Below are 19522 nucleotides of genomic sequence, written 5' to 3' on the forward strand. Positions count from 1 at the left end.
TTGACTCGCCAATATTCAACTTTTCGTATTTTTACATTCGTCTTGCACACCCAAATCTGCACGGTTACGTGTGCACGCATACACGAACACACGCACACACAAGCCTGCACTCGAGTGGAGATTCACGATTTTGCAACGATCCTCGCACTATCACTGTAACTCCAGTTTTGTCGTACAAGAGCAGAGGCCATTGTTCGATAAGATTATACTCATTGAGCGATCCGATCGTTCGACCAATTAACACACTCAACAGGTTTATCCTGATCCTGGTTTAACGAGCAGCCGCTCGATTCCGTGAACACTAAAAGTAAATTTGTCGTTACCGGTCTAGTTATATTATCCACGTGTGCTTTCCTAATCCCATTTCATTTCACATGCGCGTATATTGATGCATGTGTGCCCCCGCGATATATCTGTAAATGTGTGCCGAGAGCGAGGCAAGCCTGCAGCTTCGACGACGATGGAGCGGGTGGATAACCGCCGGGATATAACTAAACTCGAGAAAAGTCGTGTTGTGTGTGAGATCGCGTGGAGCAATATCGAGTCAGCGGGCTCGTGAAGTGATTCCTTGTGGCTCTCAGTCCATAATCACTCTTGCGATATTCACTACGATACGTGCATATTCATAAGTTTGTGTGGAATGCACGTGAAATCGCGATTTACATAGCGGTGAATGCGGATCTGTTTTTTCATAAAACTTGATTTCTCATTTTCCTGTCGAAACGGATGGCGATGGGGACGAAATCTGTTTTGGGAACAGTGGAAATTTGATTTTTACTCGATATTGAAAAAGCCCCATTCTCCAAGAGTGATTCGTCGCTTGAATAAATATTGGAAAAGACTGAGAACGAGATGCGTTGAAAAAGATACTTTTTTTAAAGAATGAACATGATTTTGTTGATGAAAATATTGTTTCGTGGGCGCTGCTGGTCCATCCGACGTGGAAGACCCCGTGTGCACGTGTGCGATACGAGTAAACGTTAAGCAATTCAATATGTGCATAAACGCATGTTTAAAAAGTAACTTTCGGCGTGACTTACCGCCTCACGACCTCGCTCACTCCCTCTCGCCATATTTGTATTACGTACCGAAGACTGGCACGATGTTAAGTTGTATTATTCATGGTGTTTCGTAAAAAGGGTTTTCGTGGTTTACGAATCGCGAGGGGAGCAGGCTCGTCGGAAAAGATGTGGCTGGAAAATTGGGTGTCAATTTGTGACAGAAAATACTTTTACAGTTACATTTGACATGCTCGAAAAGGGATTGAAAAACTGCCCACTGCTTCTTGATACTTTCGAAACAACGTTTTCCCTGGATTTCGAAGCCCGGTAGCTCGACAAATAATTTATCTAATGACGTCACGAGTGATTTATAAGCATCGGGATTGAGCGTCAAAACATTCATCTGTTGAAACTCAGCCTACTGAAACAGCAAAACGTCAACCGGATCGCGCGGTCTGGGATTTAAAAAAATCATTTTTTTCGACTCCAGACTTCGCGCATCGGCTCGTTTTATATACTATATTTTGATGTTACAAAAGCTGTAAAATACACGATACTGTGGACGAGTTTGACACATTTTTATGTCGACGGATCACTCTAAAAACGTCAACACACGGTATCAAAATCGTAGTCATCGGCATTAAATGTGAAGACATAAGCTTCGGTGAGCCCATTTGAGCTTCACGCATTTATCACTCTCGAGTTCTCGAATGCAAACTCTTATCACTGAGCAGAGAATAGACGAATTTAATGCACTTGAATACATTCCAAAATCTCTCGTCGTCTTCGTCCGTTTTGATCTTTCTCGCTCTTTGCCTGTGTGTCTAACTTAGGCAGATCCTCATTGAGCGATACAAGCCTCCAAACGTGAGGTGAATTGTAAGATTCTCGTTCCAGATGGACAACGAACACGTCTCCCTACCCGGTCGTGTCTCCCCTCGTACGCTGTCCATTTCCCACCGTACAAAACAATTGGTTAATGCTTCTAAAATTTCTAGGATTTTCGTAAACTTGAAGCATCGTGAGTTATTTTTAGTTGATGTTATTAACATTGTAGCAAGTGTGATAGTTTAAGAACATTGAAAAGTCGATGGTTTTTTTACAGCAGACAAATTTATTTTGGTATTTGGAAAAAAGAAATTAATTTTTTTTTTTGGCAGGCTGTCAACTCTACATCGGGCAACTCAACGTCGTGTCATCTCTCCAGTGGATTTTTCCATCGTTGCAACTCTCCGAGTGCGGCAACTCTCAACGTGTCAAGTGTCCAAGTGACTGTACTTTTCCCACAAAACCGCTCGTACTTGACGAAAATCTTTAAAGCGTGTCAATCTTTCCATGTGTATCGGCTGCCCGCATCTTCAGCTTTCAAGTTTATCGACGAATTTCTAATAAAATCATTTCTTTTATGATTTTGTCATTAAATAGTGCTACAAGCAAACATTCGTGGCAATCATAATGGCCTTTGGAAATGATGATTCTTCATTATATGGTGATAAGCACTCGAACTTCATAACTTATTAGCTTCTTGGAACACTGTGGAAAAATATTCATCTCAATATTCTTGGTACATATTTATTAAGGTATGTGAAAAAAAAAGTTTTTATCCGAAAAATATAGCCCATATTATTTCCAGTATCACGAACTCCTGGCGAAATTTCAGCCCGACAAAGCCTAAACAAATCCGAACAAACCCGATAAACTCAAACCTATCCAATCAAACCATGGTGGCAAAGGACAGTGGCAAAAATGAAAAATCTACTAAAATCAATCTGTAGACTGAAATGGAGTGAAGCCTTCAAACTATCTGAAGGCTATTCTTTGGGGAAAAAAATATTTTTTTTTACCCATACTAATAAATATATACTAAGAATATTGAAATGGATGTTTTTTCAGATTGTTTCCAGAAGCTAATAATTTACGAAGTTAGAATGCTTATAACTATGTAATGAAGAGTTATCATTTCAAAAGACTATAGAGATATCTATTATGATTGTGATGAATATTTGCTCGTAGCATTATTAAATGACGAAATCATAAAAGAAATAATTCTATTAGAAATTTGTCGATAAACTTGAGAACTGATGGAGCGAGCAGCTGGTACATATGGAAAGATTAACTAATTTCAAAGATTTTCATCAAGAACGAGCGGTTCTGTGCGAAAAGTACAGTCAACGAAAGATACGAGCACATACAACAGTCGAGGCTCCTACGATCGGGACTTCCCCGACGGAGGGTTGACGCGTTTGTACACTAGCTACACTTGGACATGTTTCAACGATGGATAAATTGGCTGGAGAGATGAAACAATGTCGAGTTACTCCATGTAGAATAGATAACCTGCCATTTTTTGTCTACTTTGCGATTTTTGTGAATGTAAATGCTACGAGAAGTGTTGAGGCTTTTTTCAATGAGAATCTCATTGTATTTTATTGTACGCAGTTTATTGTGTCTTCAACTCGTAAACAGGTATCGATGTGAAGATTTATTTGTAAACATTTTAATCATTAATTGGGGTGTGACTTTTTTTTTCGGCATTGATTGCACTTTCTCTCGTACGATTTAATTCGGTGAGTTCTCGTAGTGCGTTCTCGCATGTACGAGATGATCCGTAAAAATGACACGGGCACGTTAAAGCGCGCGAGACAGTCGAGGGCTTCTCGTTACCACCGAATTCGAGACAGTTTCATTCTACCGTCGTGTGTCACACGGCGAAACGTTCGAAATAAACTGAGCCTACACACTCTTCTCGGTAAGAACTTTGGTTTGGTCGAATATATATACAACCTTCAATTTGTGTGGCTGTCCGGCTGATGTAGGAAGATCGAAAAGCAGAAATAGCGAGAAAGAGAAAGAGAAAATGGAGAGCAGTAAAAAACGAAAAATTGAGAACGAGAGTATTTCGTGTATGCGTGCAACATTCCACGGCAAATGAACCACTTAATTTCTCAAATTTTTTTCACACATCTTTAGAAACGTGAGAAATGCTTGAGAATTTTAGTCCAAATGTTTATTTATGAACATCACCAAAAACAACATGCTAATAATGACTTTGAACATCAACGCGCGTTGCTCTATTTCTGTATATTTTCAAAGTATAATTTTTTTTTTTATCTCGAGTTGAAGAACAGAGAAAATCATTTTTCACAAGACAAAGAAGTATCACCGGATCCAATATGAATAGACGGTGAAAACTTAATTTTTTGATTTTCACTATTAACGAAAAAAAAGTCTCATTTGAATTCTGAAACTGTGACAAATGTGAGGCACCCTTTAATGGGGACCTAACGCAGCAAAGCATTACCGCTGAACTCTTGATTTTCGAGGATCAATTTGCTCGTGCTCGAGCCGAAACTAATCTCACTGTTCAACCATGCGGTTTACTTTGATACTTTGCCAATTATTCGTACGTTAATATTATTGAAGAGACTACACATTAACGAGTAGTAGCGAAAAATATATTTCTCAATCTTCCTCTATTTCATTGCGACTTGTTCTCACTACGCTTGTGCGCGCCGGTCTTGTAAAAACACACGAGGAAACTATAAATTATTTCTGTCACAAGTAAATCACCGATTCGGTCTAGTCGAGGGTAATTTTGTAAAACGTTGTACCAATTGTCAAACGATTTATCAATAAATTTATTTCGGCGAATGAATAACTCGACGAGTTTTTGTGCAAATTTCAAGTTGACGTCTGCGCGCGCACTCCATGAATGAGCTTATTAAGGTAGGTCATGTCCGAAGGTTCGTATTTTATGGGTGTCTAAATTGGATCGATTTTGACTCCCTAATTAAAGATATAGTCACTCTAAATTAAAGTCAGAGTTATTAATTCGAAATTGTAAACACATTTTTTCAACTTATCTTTTGGCAAATGAAATTACAAGCCATTAATTAATCGGGGACCCATCTCTGACTGAACCCGAAATTTCATTCGTCCCTGGCGAAAATACTATAGTTTTTTATGTAAAAAATCGCATTAGAGAGCGCAAAGGGAAAACACAACGGGAAATGGATCGAGGAAAAAGTATGAATAAAAAGACTATGACAGGAATGGGCCAAGCCAAGAAGGAACAAAATACTGAAATAAGCAAATGTGAGGTTATACGAGTGCTCATTACCAATTACGTTCAATCTTATGTAAGAACCTTCATTATATACTTCATTGTTATTGTGTTTCATACACTTCGTAAGAATCGTTATATGGAAAGATAAACGAGTTTTTACGCATAGTCCCTATAACCCTGTGTATTTTTCTTCCTATTTAAGCACGTTTATCTCAATAACCAATAAGACGAACCCTTTAAAATTTGATACCCGTGTCAGTCGATTATTCGTTTTAATTCTGTGTAAATTTCAAGACTTTCAAGAAAATTGTTTCGTGCATGAATTACCTCAAATAAAAGCTCAAATTCAAGCAACAGGTTGAGGATTATCCACTCCTCGATATCCTGTCAAATCAGATGTGACACCCAAAAAGTGACATGTAAAATTTGATGTTGTTATATCCATAGAAGATTGTCTCGCTATGAATTTCTTTGAAGAAATTTTATTTGTGTTTCTTTACAATTTTCATCTGCATGCTCGATGGTAATGAAAGCTCGTAGGTGTGTACACGAGACGATGGCATTGTTACGTGTGTACGTCCATATAGTTGTACTAGCACAAGACATTATTGTTCTGACAGAGGCTTGACCTCATTTGGTTGCATGAACCGACGAAAGACTCTGCGCGAACGATCCCCAGCATCGAACTCGGGCTTTCCCGCGCGCAATTAATTTCTTTATTACCGCACATCAGCCAAGTATGATTCATCTAAGAGGGATGCAATTAGCAGCTTGTAATTACAGCCGCTACTTGTTTGCAGCTCCAATAACGAGCATTTTAATAGAAAAAAATAATAAATTTCGTAACGTCTTTTTTACACCTTCAAAACTTGCCGGAAATGACATTGTTAGACGCGAGACTCTGCGCGGTGATGGAAGCTCATGAATTTGAGCTAAGGAAGCATTTTTTTTACACCGTTTCTTTAAGGCAGTATAGTGAGACCTCGTGAAAAAAATGATACTGAATCAACCGCTTCATTTTTTTTTATTAATTTAAAAATAAAGTTTGAGTTGAATCGTCGTGTGTCGTAATAAGAAGTCAATGTCGATACCTCCGAGAATTTTTTCAACGTTTTTTTAGTAATATCAGTCATACTTTTGTCATTTATATCTTTGGTTAATTTATAACAAGCACCTTGTCAGAGATGATTTTGGACGGTGGAGGGCGAGTAATAAGAGGGTGTTGAAACAGAGGCGTTTTAATTTGGATGAGTGATGGTGTAATACACACAGAGATCCGGTGTACGGTCCCCGGGAGCTGCCAAAATCAACAGGAGTGAAACGGTAAAAGTCGGAAGTCTCGCGACGACCTCTTTCTCTCTCTCTTAACTGTCAGACGTCGCGTCTTGCAACGCGTTCGGCTTGCTCCGTACCAAAGTCAATGCACGCCGACGAATTTTGCCGCCCGATATTTTTCACAAACGAGCTCTCATTAACTCCCGCGGTAACAAGATAACGATGGCTCGAAAAACATTTTACCTTCTCGCCTGATATTTCATCCTCGAACCTCTCACTCCGTCGATTTCCATCGCCGCTATATTTATATTTAGAATTTTCATATTTATAAGTATCACTCACCTCCAAGAATGGGGCGAAAAACCGGGACACGTTTCACCGCAGTGCAAACAGGGTTGACCCTCGTCGAGGTCCGTTATCTGAACACCCTGGAAGCAATTAATTTTTTACTCATTAACTTTACTCCAGAACACTTTTAAATCATAATCACGTCAAATTATTTAAATTTATTGTGCACCCAAAATTCACTATTTTCAAACTCAAAATAAGTAACGTGAAATAACGACGCTGAAGTTTGCAACGTTGGAGTCCAACAAAAATAACATTTGTAATTCTGAATTGTTACTGGAATACTGGAATTGTTGGGGAGCTTTTTCAGATCAATTCGTTGGACTCCAACGTTGCAGGCTTCAGATCGTGGCTAAATACTCTGCGAATACCTTCGATCAACTCGAAAGAACACGAAAGTATTAAGGAGAAATTCTGCTACTAATAATAATCCATGAAGATGTGCAATTTGAATTTATCGAATTTAATGAAATTCTACTCAAGTTCATGGAGTGCGATGTAATTTTTGGTGGTATTCAATTCTGTTTCACGTTTATCCAGTATCAGCAGAATTATAATCTGATTTTATTGGAGGATTTATAAAAAATGTTTTAATAAATTCCACTGTTTTTTAGATTCGAGATAATGAGAACAGATAAAGCGACGTCAAGGCGATGAAAACTGATATTTTCATTAATTTGACAACGCTCATGAAATGGACCAATAACATGTCAAAAATATTGATGTATAAACGGATTCAATTTGTACTTTATTTGTGATCATCGTTAAAAGATCGCTTTTTTGTGCGTTGTGTCGATCTATGACCGACCGAGCATGGACTTCTCGCTCTATCGGTGTCTCTCTAAACTGTCGATGGGATACGTGCGGATATGGTGCGGTTGGCTCGGGCTCGGAGCGTCATCTCTTCGCGAACGGGCGAAAAGGAAGCCTCATTATCGATATCTTTCGTCCCATCGACTCAATTATACGCTCACTTTGATCGAATAATATGTTTAATCAAGGCGATGATCGATCCTAATGAGAGAGTGAAGATGCGAATTTTATCATCGAATTTATGCTACTTTTTTCTCAATTGAGAAAAAAGTATGAACAGCTTATTCCTTTGGCTTGAACTATTAAATTTTGATGAAAAAAAAATAAAAATAAAAATCTTTTTTCAAGTAACACGAAAATTCGGTCTCAAGCACTCCGATTTCCACATTGTATTTTTAATATATTCATATAAAGAAATCCTGAAAAAATATGCGTTCTTCCAGCACAATGGATTATATTAGTACCTCATGAAAATTTATTTCCAATGCGAATGAAAAAATGATGTATCATCGATGTCGTTGATGTTTCAAGTTTTAAAACCAAGGGCTAGGCTTGTAACGACTTGAAGAAATACACAAGCATTGGTTCAAGTTCAAGAGTCCGTATGTGTTATCGATACTGAATAAAATAATCCCTCCCTTCCTCTCTCTTTCTCGTCGTTCAGTTTCTCGTTCAGCCTATAAAGCTCGCGTTTGTAACAGTCGATAAAACGATCGTTATCGTTCTTCACCCACGCATGAATTGGCGGTAAGAAAGCGATGAAATTATAGCCAAGAACTGAGATACTCTTCGATAACGAGCGCATTGCGTTTCTGTACTAGTCGGACTTGTGAGCTTTTACGCATTTTCCACGTGTCTTTATACGTATGCGCCCACCAGCCAATATTTAATAACGGCATCGAGCACTAAAAATGAACCTCTTCATCTTTCGATAAAATTCCATCCGCAAATATTGGTGACTCCTCAAGTTGGATGTTGAAAAAAAAGGTTCGGGGATAAAACAATGGTTACGTTAAATTTTTGGAAAACTGAGTTGAACGATAATTAAGTCGCAAGTTCTAAAACCAGCGACAAGGACGTTCGTGTGGCGACCAGGAAACGAAGCTCTTTTCCAATCGTCGCCCTCCCATTGGCGTCCGTTCGCGAGAGCCAGAGTAGAAAAGCGTGTGTTACGATCGTTCCAAAAAATACTGAGAAAACCAAAGATCAAACAAATAAATCTCATTTTATCAGAAGAAGATTTCGGATTAGAATAAATAATGATTTCGCGTGATTAAACGCGAATAGAAAATGACCCGTGGAGTATGTTTTTCGTGATATACGCGGTGAAGACCACACGCGGGATTAATGAGCGAAAAATATCCGGTTGAGCAGATATTAAGGGAGAGAAAGAGAGGCAGAGATGAAAAAATAAAGAGAGAGAGAGATGGATACTTCGTAACTGATCGAATATGGTCAGTACGCCTACACGGACCGGCTTTTACCTACGTCGTTTCTGAGCATCACCAAATATCGACTAGACAAACTACGAAGAAACACACCGTTCGTCCAGATCCATGTTATCTTCATCTCCGTCGTGTTTAGCAATCTTTAATAACTGTACATTTATATTTTAAAAAATGTGTCCTCGTGCCAGTGTGTGTTGGACCACTTCATCGTGCTTGAATAAATACGAAATCCCCGCGAAGCCCGAAAATAAGCCTGAAGCCTTTGAATCATCCGCACTTGCGTTGGCCACACGTTTTTAATTACTCGATGTATCGGTGTACGAACGCGAAACTCGAACGGTGTTAAAACAATGTTATTTCCGCCCACTCACACTTTTACCGATGTTTCATACTCCCAAGTGAAAAATATACACGGCGCTGAAGAGTCGCAGCTAAACGTATCGCACAACCAGGCGAAAAATTAAGTGTTAGAAGAGGATGAGGAAAGAGAAAGAGAAAGAGAGAGAGAGAGAGAGAGAGTCGAAGCGGAATTAACGAACGTCGATTAGCGAAGTTAAGTGCCGCAGCACGAGCCATACGAGGGAACATCCTATCTCGCGTGTGGACCGACACCGCGAACAACGACACTCTTCTCTCTTTCTCTTTTGCTCGGGTGTCCTACGCGATGCGCTAACGACGTAGGCGTTCCCTCGACATTTACTTGATGCGTTGATTCTCTCTTTCTATATACGCTCATCCCTGCTGCCTGGGACTCCTCGCTCTTTTTTCGTAGCGGTATCTCTTCTCTCGAATCGTTCGACAACGGCGCGGAAATGTTGCGCAAAACAATGGTGAAAAGGGTGTCGATCGAGTATCGAGAAATGGGGAAATTCGGATTTTCTTAATCCACGAATTCTGGACGTTTTCTTAGAAGTAAAATACTGAGGTTAAAAAAGCTTTGTTGTTTGGTGAAAATTTGAGAGGGATGAAAAGATTTTGGCATTGAAACTGATCGGATGATATTATTGGCGCATTGTTTCAAGACACTTGATTCGGCAAAATGTGAAAAAGCTTTGTGAAAGAGTTGAAAAATGAATTTCATACCCCGTCTCGATTGGTCCACAGTCTCCTCGGACCCAGTCTGTAGTCCCTTCGTCTATAATTTCGTTGAGAAGTTTCGTCAGGATCGTCTTCATCCTCAGTTTCATCCTCGTACTTGCGGTAGCGCGTCGGGTTTACGGTGTCTCGATGCGAGGTGCGTCGTCGTGCTCGTGGCTCGGTAAGTCCAACAGGACTTTGGGAATTCGTGCTAATTCTTATCACAGTCTTGCCGTTTCTCTCGATCGTTGAGAAACTCAAATTGTCGTCATCTTCACAAGGGTTTTCATCGTTCGCGATAATTTCCCGGGTCAAGTGCTTGCCACTAAGGGCGTTCTCTTTTCCAAGTTCGCTCTGCGCGCTGCAACTCTCCTGACGCGTGTCGTTCGACGATCTCGTAGATCCGACTCTTCTCGTGGAAGAAGAGAAACGATCGTGTCCTTGAGGCACTGATAAACTTTCTATTCCCCTGTTTAGCTTGCTTCGACAATCGTTGTGACCATGCACATAATTGCGAGGAAAATCATCCTCGTTCTGGGACGTTCGTTCTTTGAGGAAAGAGAACGATATCTTGGATCTTCGTTCTCTCGAGTCGTCGCGGTCCTTGAGATCCACGGGCTTCGGTGGTGTCAATGGCCTCGAGTGGCGATCGTTCTTCCAGGACGATTTATCGTAATCCTCGTCATCCTCGTCCCAGTCATGGTTGCATCTTGATGCGTGTCTACCTCCTCTCGTGATGGATGATGAATCATGATCCCTTCTCAAAGAATTCGATCTATCGCGCCGATGAAAACCGTTTTTTTCGTGATGCTTGTTAGTAACGATGTTGCCGTTATTGTTGTGATGATCGTCGCTAGCATTATTGTTGTTGGTGAGGGGTCCGGTGTCTAATAAGTTTCGACTAGCCAATGAGCTCGTTCTCGTTGATTTGACATCACGATGTTTCGAAGAATTTTTTCTGCTCGCTCGTTTGTCTTCGCGGTCTTCCGAGGAGGCTCTCGAAAGTTCGGAGCTTCGATGCTTTTGATGATTTTTCTTGCTTGGATTCGAATCTTTGAATCTTGGATGATCCTCGAATGAGCTTTTTCTCGAAAGATCGGACGATTGACTCTTGGACGAGGTCTTTTTGCTCGAATCTGAATCTCTGCGTGGCATCCGAAGCGCCCTTTCGTATCGATGAATCTGAACGTCGAATTCTTCCGGTGACGCTTTGCAACGAGTGTGGCTACTTTTTCTACCGTTCGGTGCTTTTTTCGTTTGAGCATCGTCGTCGTCAATCTCATTGCACTGCTTGGAACGTCCATTCTCACTTTGACTTCTGTTAGTTCTACGAGCCGCAATTTCACCGGTGCTATAATCATTATCGAACAGAATATTCGGTTCCTCGAAGCCTTCTCTGCCGAATTTTTTAGCTGGAGTATCGAAGATTTCGACCTTTTGGTGCTTGTCACGACTCCGTGATGGACTCATTGAGAATTTTGTGTTTTCGTTTGAAACTCGTTCGTTGTTGTTTTCAATGGGAGAATGCGATCTTCCATCGGCGTGTCTCCTGGATCTGTGCTCGAGGGAATGTAAAACTTGGTCATCATCGTCGAATCTTTGATCCGTGGTATAAAATCTCTCGTCGTTTCTGGCATCCTTTTTTCTTCTATCGGAACGTCTATCGAAAGGATCGCCATTCGATCCGTTCGCGATTCGTTGGACGGGTGAATACGAGCGATCTCGGATGCGGCTCATTCCAGCAGAGCGATCTATCGAGCCGAAGTCATCGATCTCTTTGCCAGGGGCCCTAGTTGGCGAAGGAAACTCGTCGTTGCTGTCATCCCTGGACGATCGGTTAGCAGATCTGCCGGCTTTACTCCCGTTCGAATACTCGTTTGTTCGTACGGTTGTTCGATTGATGAGGTCATTCGAGCCAATAAAATTTGCACCGAGGTTCGATGAGTCTTCGATCACGGGACGTTCGCCACGAGTCAACGAACCGATAGTCCGATGATGATCACGCCTCGGTTCGATTCGCTTGACCTGTTTCGTCGAACCGTTGCTCGTCTGTAAGCTTATCGAAGAATTACCGTTGCTCGTCGTCGTCGTCGTCGTCGTCGTCGCCGCGGCCGTCAGCGTCGTCATCGTCATCAACGACGTCGAACCAAGTTGCCCGGGCTCAAGGTTCTCCTCGTCGTTAGCACTCTCGCCAAGATTATATCTCGTTATTGATGTACCGATGGCAAAACTGCTCTTGATACCCTTTTTTTCAACGGGTGTCCTCCTTTCCCTCTGCGAATAATCCTCGACCTCGGCGTCGCCCCGGAATCGAAAGTCCTCCCGGCACGAGCGCCGATGGTAACTGGTTGTGGCAGTTGTCCTATTTTCTCCATCTTTCTCGAATTCGCGATCATCGACGTAATGACTCATCCCGGAGCCACTTGCGTCGCGAAACTTTCCGTTTCTATTATCGACCGAATGCACTCGGCAAATTCCTCTATCAATTTTATCTTCAAGAGCAATATCGTTGTCCGAACAATCTTCGTAGTCAAAATCACTGCGATACTCGTCTTCGATAAGCTGATGATTGCTTTGACTCGGGCCTGAATCGAAACTCAGCGAATTTGACTGGGAGCCTTCTCTCGACCAATTGCTACGAAATCGCGAAGTCATTTTTCAGCACTGATAGTTTCGTACTGATTTATAGTATTACACTGTATCCAAGAGCAGATTATTTTAATCCGATAGTCACTGTAAACCCTCGAAATCGAAGCAGTCCATTCGAACACTTTTACTAGTCACAGTTCCAATGGAACACTTTCGTACTTGAGAATAAAAGAAAAACCAAACAAAAAAATAGTATTGAGCGTACATTCGTCGTGACCGTTCGTCTCTGTTGTGCTTTTTGTCTAAAAACAAATGATTCTTCGATAGAGCCCTCCTACGAATGCAAGAGTGCGGAGCCCGTGAGCGCGGGCGTTTGCATTCGTGGCCAAAGCCAAATCGCCGAATCCACGACTGTGTGTAGTTTCTCTCGAGTCGTCGTATCCCATCCACGAGATTGGAGAGGAGCGAGCCTCGAGAGATTGCACGCTCTCGATGATGGAGAGACTGAGACAGAGGCGAAAAAGGAGCGAATCGTGTTGCACGTGTGTGTACGTGTACGTGGTTTGTTGTCCCGATCGCGTTGCGCGTTTCCAAGCGACCCTGAAAAGTTGCCGGCACTTTCACGATCGCGCGCGCGCCCGCCCGACCACTTTGGTCCTGGTGCTCGAACGTCGTCGTCGTCGTCGTCGTCGTCGTCGTCGTTGTCGTCTTCGTGTCTACGTCGCCCTCTGCTTCTTCACAAGAGACAACACAGCGAGGGCGGCCGGCGGCGAGCATATGCCTCCAACTTTTATCCTCTTTCCTTTCTCCCTCTCCGCCCCCGCGCTCGCTCTCTATCTTGCTTTTGACGTAAGCTGTTTTCTCAACCTTCCACAAACAAAATACTCTTCACCGGAATAAACGAATTTATTTGACTTAACGAGCCATAAACGATTCTTTTGAAACATCATTTTTCTACCAACGCTTCGAAAAATCTCTGGCACACATCTTTCCAAGGACAACGATATTGACGAGCGTTACATTTGACCGCGATAAATGCAAGAAAAACTCAATTCATTTTTGTAAAAACCCTTCCGGCGGAAATCCCTAAAAATCAAAAGCCTGAAAATTCGCCCGCGTTCCACAAGAGTCAACTCGTCCTAGGCAACTTTTCATTGGATCATTAGCACCCATTTTTATCAAAAATGATGCCCCGCACACCCATCGTTTAACGACCCATGCCCAAATTTGTTCGAAGGTCAAACTCGATCCCCGGATCAGTTAATTTGTTCCACTCGCCCTCTCCATTGACTGACGGTAAAGTATCCTCGTGAACCCTTTCCGGCTGCTTTGTATCTACCTTAATTTCATCTACCTCGCAACGATGCATGTTTGCTTCTGCGTAAGTGTGGTCTGTAAGTACACAGCGATAAATAGCTGTGAAATTAATGTCCCTGAGCGTGAACGAGACTTTTGGACCCTACAAAAAAATTAGTTACAGCAAACCGACGAAATGGAATGAAAAAAAATGGTTTTCCTGCTCTCCAGTGCCAATGTACAAAAAAAGTCTTCATTATATTATCCCCACTAGGTACTGATATCATATTTCCGTATTACAACATCCTGATAGCCTACTCGTCTTTGATACTTCTCTCCTGACGTGTCGGTCGTCGTCTCCGAGGTCGTTTCTTCTCTTCGAGATTCTCAAGCGTGCGTGTATCGCTCTACATTCGTATTTTGTTACAACAAGCGTGGTTGTTTAATCTTGTTAATAAAAAATAACGTGTGAGCGTAAGTGGAATTCGCGGTGAGCGAGAAGAGCCGGACACAAGTCGCGGGGCGACGGCTCGAGCCGAGAGAGCACGACGAACTGACGGCGGCGCCGGGAATACGAACGACGTTCTTCGTGGCTCGCTCGCCGGCGATATCCATGAAGCCTGCTTCCAGATCCAGCAGTTGCCTGACACAGCAGCCGGCCTACGGACTCCTCTCTCACTCAAGAGTCAGAGGGAGAGAGAAAAAGAGAGAAAAAGAGAGAGAGAGAGAGAGGAGCGGGAAAGCCGGGCAGGTGACGCCTCGCAAAACCCGACGACTGACAGGGATATAAAAAGTAAAAACGAGCTAAACTCGTCCTGGATCGAGAGACTCAACACTGAACCTGAACTCATGGAATCACACCTATATCTCCTTACCCCCAGGATCCATGCACTCTGCATGTTCAAGTAATTTTGCATCGATGCCACCGAGTTATTTGATACGCTCGGGCTGTAGCACATAACAAAAAGCTCATCTTCCCTTTGACGATACATTATTATACCTCCGTGTTTTATGGTCCGAGGTATTAAAAAATGCTGTTTTAAGGAGGGTGGATAACGAAATCAAAATAATGAGAATTTTATAAAATTTTGTCAACATTCTTTGGCATCAAGTATACGAATACAATTTTTTTCAAATTTTTTTTACCACATGGTTATCGAACAATTGAGCGTTAAATCGAAGTTCTTATGCACGAGATGTATGACTGTATATATGTAAACTCTATCCTTATACGCGTGAACTTTAGTGTTCAATTACTCGAGAGCTATGTGGTAGAAAAATCTAAAAAATTTGTATTGTCTTATATATTTTGAAAGAATACATTTACCAAATTTGATTAAATTCTGAATATTTTTAACATGGTTTAACATGGCAACATTGTATCGTCGCGATCCATGCTCCTTAATTGTAAGTGACATCGGGATGGTTGAATTTTTCATGGCAAATTAAATCCAAATAAATTGTTACAAATGAGTTTAAAAATCCCAGTGCTCTATAAGGGATACCGGGGCAAAGCGGGGTACTTCAAAAATTGCTGAAATTATTTGATTTTTTAGTAAAGGCTCGTAGAAATTCGTAGCAAAGTTAAATTCGCCAATAGCAAATATGCAATTGAATAGTCGTTAAGGATGTTTGGTACAAAAGTCTAAATAGTTAGAAATTGATCAAATTTGGTGATAACGTTCTTCAACATCAAGTGCGAAAACACAATTTTTTTCAAAATTTTCTTCTGCCCGGAATGTATACTTTATATATATGAAAACGCTATGCTTATACACGTGAACTTTAGTGATAAATTACTCGATAACTGTACAGAAGAAAAATCGTTAAAAACGTGTATTGTCAAATTTGGCACTAAAGAATGTGTTCACCAAATTTTATAAAATTCTAATAAATTTGAAATTTTTTATGTTTTTAGCATGGTTTAGAATGGCAACATTGTATCGCCTGTACCAAATACCCTTAAGGTCCTCTTTGTCCCACGGATACTAAATGTTCGACGTACATTTTTTTCTTTAATTTATTTTATAGTCCCAAAACAAATAGCAGACTAGCCAACGCAGGAATACTTATGGAAATTTAATAGAAGAGTGATCGACGCGTGGACACGTGTCGATTGCTCTCGTTTGACACTAACTCGCGTTATTTGATTTGAAGTTTCGACTTATATTGCCCAATAACATCCAGTTTCAATCGAGTGATTGAAATACGAAGTAGATCAGAGCACACTCGTGTCAGATTACAAACGAAAGGACCGGAAACGAACGGTGCGAGCACAAAGCCAGATAAAAGAGTGGTAATCAAATGAAATTGAAATGGGGATGACCGGGGTAAAACGGAGTATTTCAAAAATTGCGAAATTTCTTTTTTCTTTTTTTCTCATTTTTGCAATTTGGTAGGTTCTTTCCGGAAACAAAAAAAAAGAAATACTTTTGAAATTCCGGAAACGATTTCAAAGAAGAAGTGCTGAGAAAAATAAATGTTGGAAAAAAGGAAAAATTTTTAAGCAATTCCAATTTTTACGCGACACTTTTTTAATAGAAGCAATCAGAGTGGATCGGATTGATATTGCAGTGCAAAAAAAAAATTTCACCAACGTTTATGCCCAAAAGATTTTTTTTTTAAATCGACAATTGCAAAAATGTCAGTACGTTTTTTAAGTAACTTAGAGCAGGGAATAGATGAAGCTTCTAAAACTTCTGAAAACTACGATATTTCCTTAGAGTTACGTCAAAGTGTATACCATTTTTTAGTTCACCGTCTCAGAACAGAAAAAATTCTTTTGAAAATTCCGATTATCAATGAACCTGCTTGCAGGTTCGAATGAACAATTTCACGAATAAACATTGCAAAAAACGTCTCTTTTCATCGCACGATATTAAGAAATATCTAGAAAAAAAAAAAAATTGACATGATCAATAAAGAAAGATTCTTGAAGAACCGTCAAAACGATTAATCATCGTATCGAGTCGATTGAATATAAACATGTGCAACATTGTCACAAATTGATGTTTATTACACTGAAGAGTGTCTCTCGCTCGTTCCGAGTCGAACAAAGTAACCAGTGCTTATATTTTGAATACATGAATATACACGCGCGTTATATCTATAAATATGCTTATAAACGCATATTTATACGGGAGATCCATCACACGAGAGAACGGTCAAGAAAGTTAACGGGTCCGTGAACGACGGCTCTGCACAATTAAGTTCCGTTTTGCGGTCAGCTCGAGTTTCCGTCTCGTGTAATTGCCCCGCCACGAAACTCCGGGGTGCGTCCTCTCTCGCTTCGATCTTAAAGCTATAAGTGTTTTTGTATGTATACATGTATATTTACGTTCTATACGCCCCATATAATCGGCCGAGAGATGGCTTCTTTTTTTTTTTTTTTTTTATTTATTTTTGTTTTTTATATCTTCTGCTAATGGTTTTTCGCCGAGCTTTCGAAACTCCGAGGATTGAATCTTCGCGTACACGTTATCCTTCAACGAGATATATAGAGCTACCATACATATACGAATAAACGCTTACATATTTCTATATACGTATGTATATCGGAGGCAAGTATCCCCGGCCACTTTGGCATCTGCGCTGCGATGCTGTCAGGTGATTATTAAACCACACGACAGGCCGCCGATCGTGACCTGGTCGACATTGTTGCTGCACTTTTACACCGTTCGTATGGGCACTCTCGTGGGGCATGCAATATTTTTTTTCGACGAAAAATCATCGATATTGAGATTGCTGAAAAATGTATTGTACCAAGCATCGACGGGGCTTTGACGAACCTCGCGAAAACATCTAATTCAATGTTTTCTAATTTTTATATTCCACGATTAGGTCGTTGGTGGATTGGTCATTATTTGAGAAGATTTAAGGTATTCCTTACGCACGAGCGTATTTATTTTTGGTGGCGCAAATTGGGGCACTCGAAATTTCGAACGACGCTGAAGTTTGCAACGTTGGAGTCCAACGAAATGAAAAAAAAAAAAACATTTGTAATTCACCAATTTATTTATTTCACGAAGTATCGGTGCGGGTTGAAAAACTACAAATTGCAAATTCGACAGGGAACGCAATTGGAGAATCACTAGAATTATTGGAGAATTTTTTTTATCATTTCGTTGGACTCCAACGTTGCAAACTTCAGCGTCATAATTTCGACTGATTCCTAACCTCTGAGAAGTCGGGGCTACATGGGAAAAGCTTCTGCTTCTGCCATTTTTCAAACTTCTATCGTTAATGTCTCTTTTGAAGAGACAGTTTGTATCAGGAATTTAGAATTATTAAGTATACGAATTATTTAATAGAAATGTGGTGATGATGGAACTCCGTAAGCTCCCGTATAAATTTTGCGATTTTTCGAATTTCAATTCTTTATTAAACGTTCGATAACCTGACCGGAAATTTCGCCAGTCCATGCGCACGCATTTTGACTTTACTGTTAAAATCACTTATTCGTAGAATATTCGGGTTCGTGAAAGGACTACCTTGAAAAAACTCGTGAAGCTCAAATTCGTTAAAAGCTCGAAAAATCGTTTGTTCTCAAATAGGCAAAACGATAAAGCTGAACCGTGGTTTCAGTTTAGGGCAGCGTAGAAATTCGCTTTGTGTGTATGAAGTGCCTCTAGTGTCTGTTATACGCGTATTTTTTTATCTTTTTTACAGCCAGAGTATCTCGAGTGGCCACTCGCAGAGCACCTTTTGAGAGGCTCACTCGTAGCATACGGCCCTGCGTGTGGGTTGCAACAAGGTCCTGCCAAGACGCCCCCGCTCTGCGAGCCCCTGCTACTAAAATCTGTATATATACAGCTCTATAATAATAACAATAACGATATCCGTGTATACATACTCGTGGAAGAGCAATAGCCACTGCGCGTCGAAACATTGAACAGTGGGGATCGCGGGGCCTTACATCAGCCTTCGCCCGAAATGGCGCGATACCGTAGATATTTTTGTTCGTGATGAAAATTTTTACGAAAAATATTGGAACTGGGCATTAAGAATAAGTGGCATGACGTGATAATAGGAAAAATCAAAGAATTCTTCGAAAATTGGCATTTTAATATTGCCACTCGATATAGGAGGAATAGAACCTTCAAAATTTGCATTCGGACTGTAAATTGAATGGTCATATTCATTGTTATTACTGTTTTTATGATTATTATAAAATCGAGAAGCATCGTAATACATCTCAATTAATAATTACTACTAAGATATCGAATGGAGGCTTTCGGTAGACATGCATCGGTGAAAATTTAATTCCAGTATAGCAAGAAAAAGTGTAATTAGGCTTTGCATTCCGAAGCAGAACGGCAACATTATTAATCAATTAAATATACATATGTCCTTTATCCGTAGATACTTTTACATGCGTACTTAAGCGCATTGAACGTGCGCTGAATTGACGCGATTTATGGGCAGTCCGAAACACCGGTCTGAGCAGTTCTGTCCGTATCTACTTGGCGTCATGGTATTTCCACTCGGTTCGCGAGCTACCATGCTACGCGCGTTGGTGCAACAGCACCCGTCTTTCCCTGCACTCTCTCCATCGCTCTCGTTTTTTTTTTTACCTTTTTTTTATTCTCTTTTCCTACTGATCTTCCAGC

General features: G+C 40.8%; 1 protein-coding gene across 1 annotated transcript in view; it reads right to left on the reverse strand.

The window, feature by feature from the left end:
- Positions 1–12698, reverse strand: part of LOC122409956 (uncharacterized) — a 75058-nt gene extending 62360 nt beyond the window's left edge. The window contains exons 1-2 of the mRNA XM_043417876.1: positions 10035–12698; positions 6685–6770 (exon numbers count right to left, since the gene is read on the reverse strand). Coding sequence (XP_043273811.1) covers positions 6685–6770; positions 10035–12683 — 2735 coding nt within the window. The 5' untranslated portion in view covers positions 12684–12698. The remainder of the gene's footprint in view (positions 1–6684; positions 6771–10034) is intronic.
- Between the last annotated feature and the right edge of the window lie 6824 nt (positions 12699–19522).

The sequence above is a fragment of the Venturia canescens genome, chromosome 4 (genome assembly GCF_019457755.1).
Source record: "Venturia canescens isolate UGA chromosome 4, ASM1945775v1, whole genome shotgun sequence".
NCBI lineage: Eukaryota > Metazoa > Arthropoda > Insecta > Hymenoptera > Ichneumonidae > Venturia > Venturia canescens.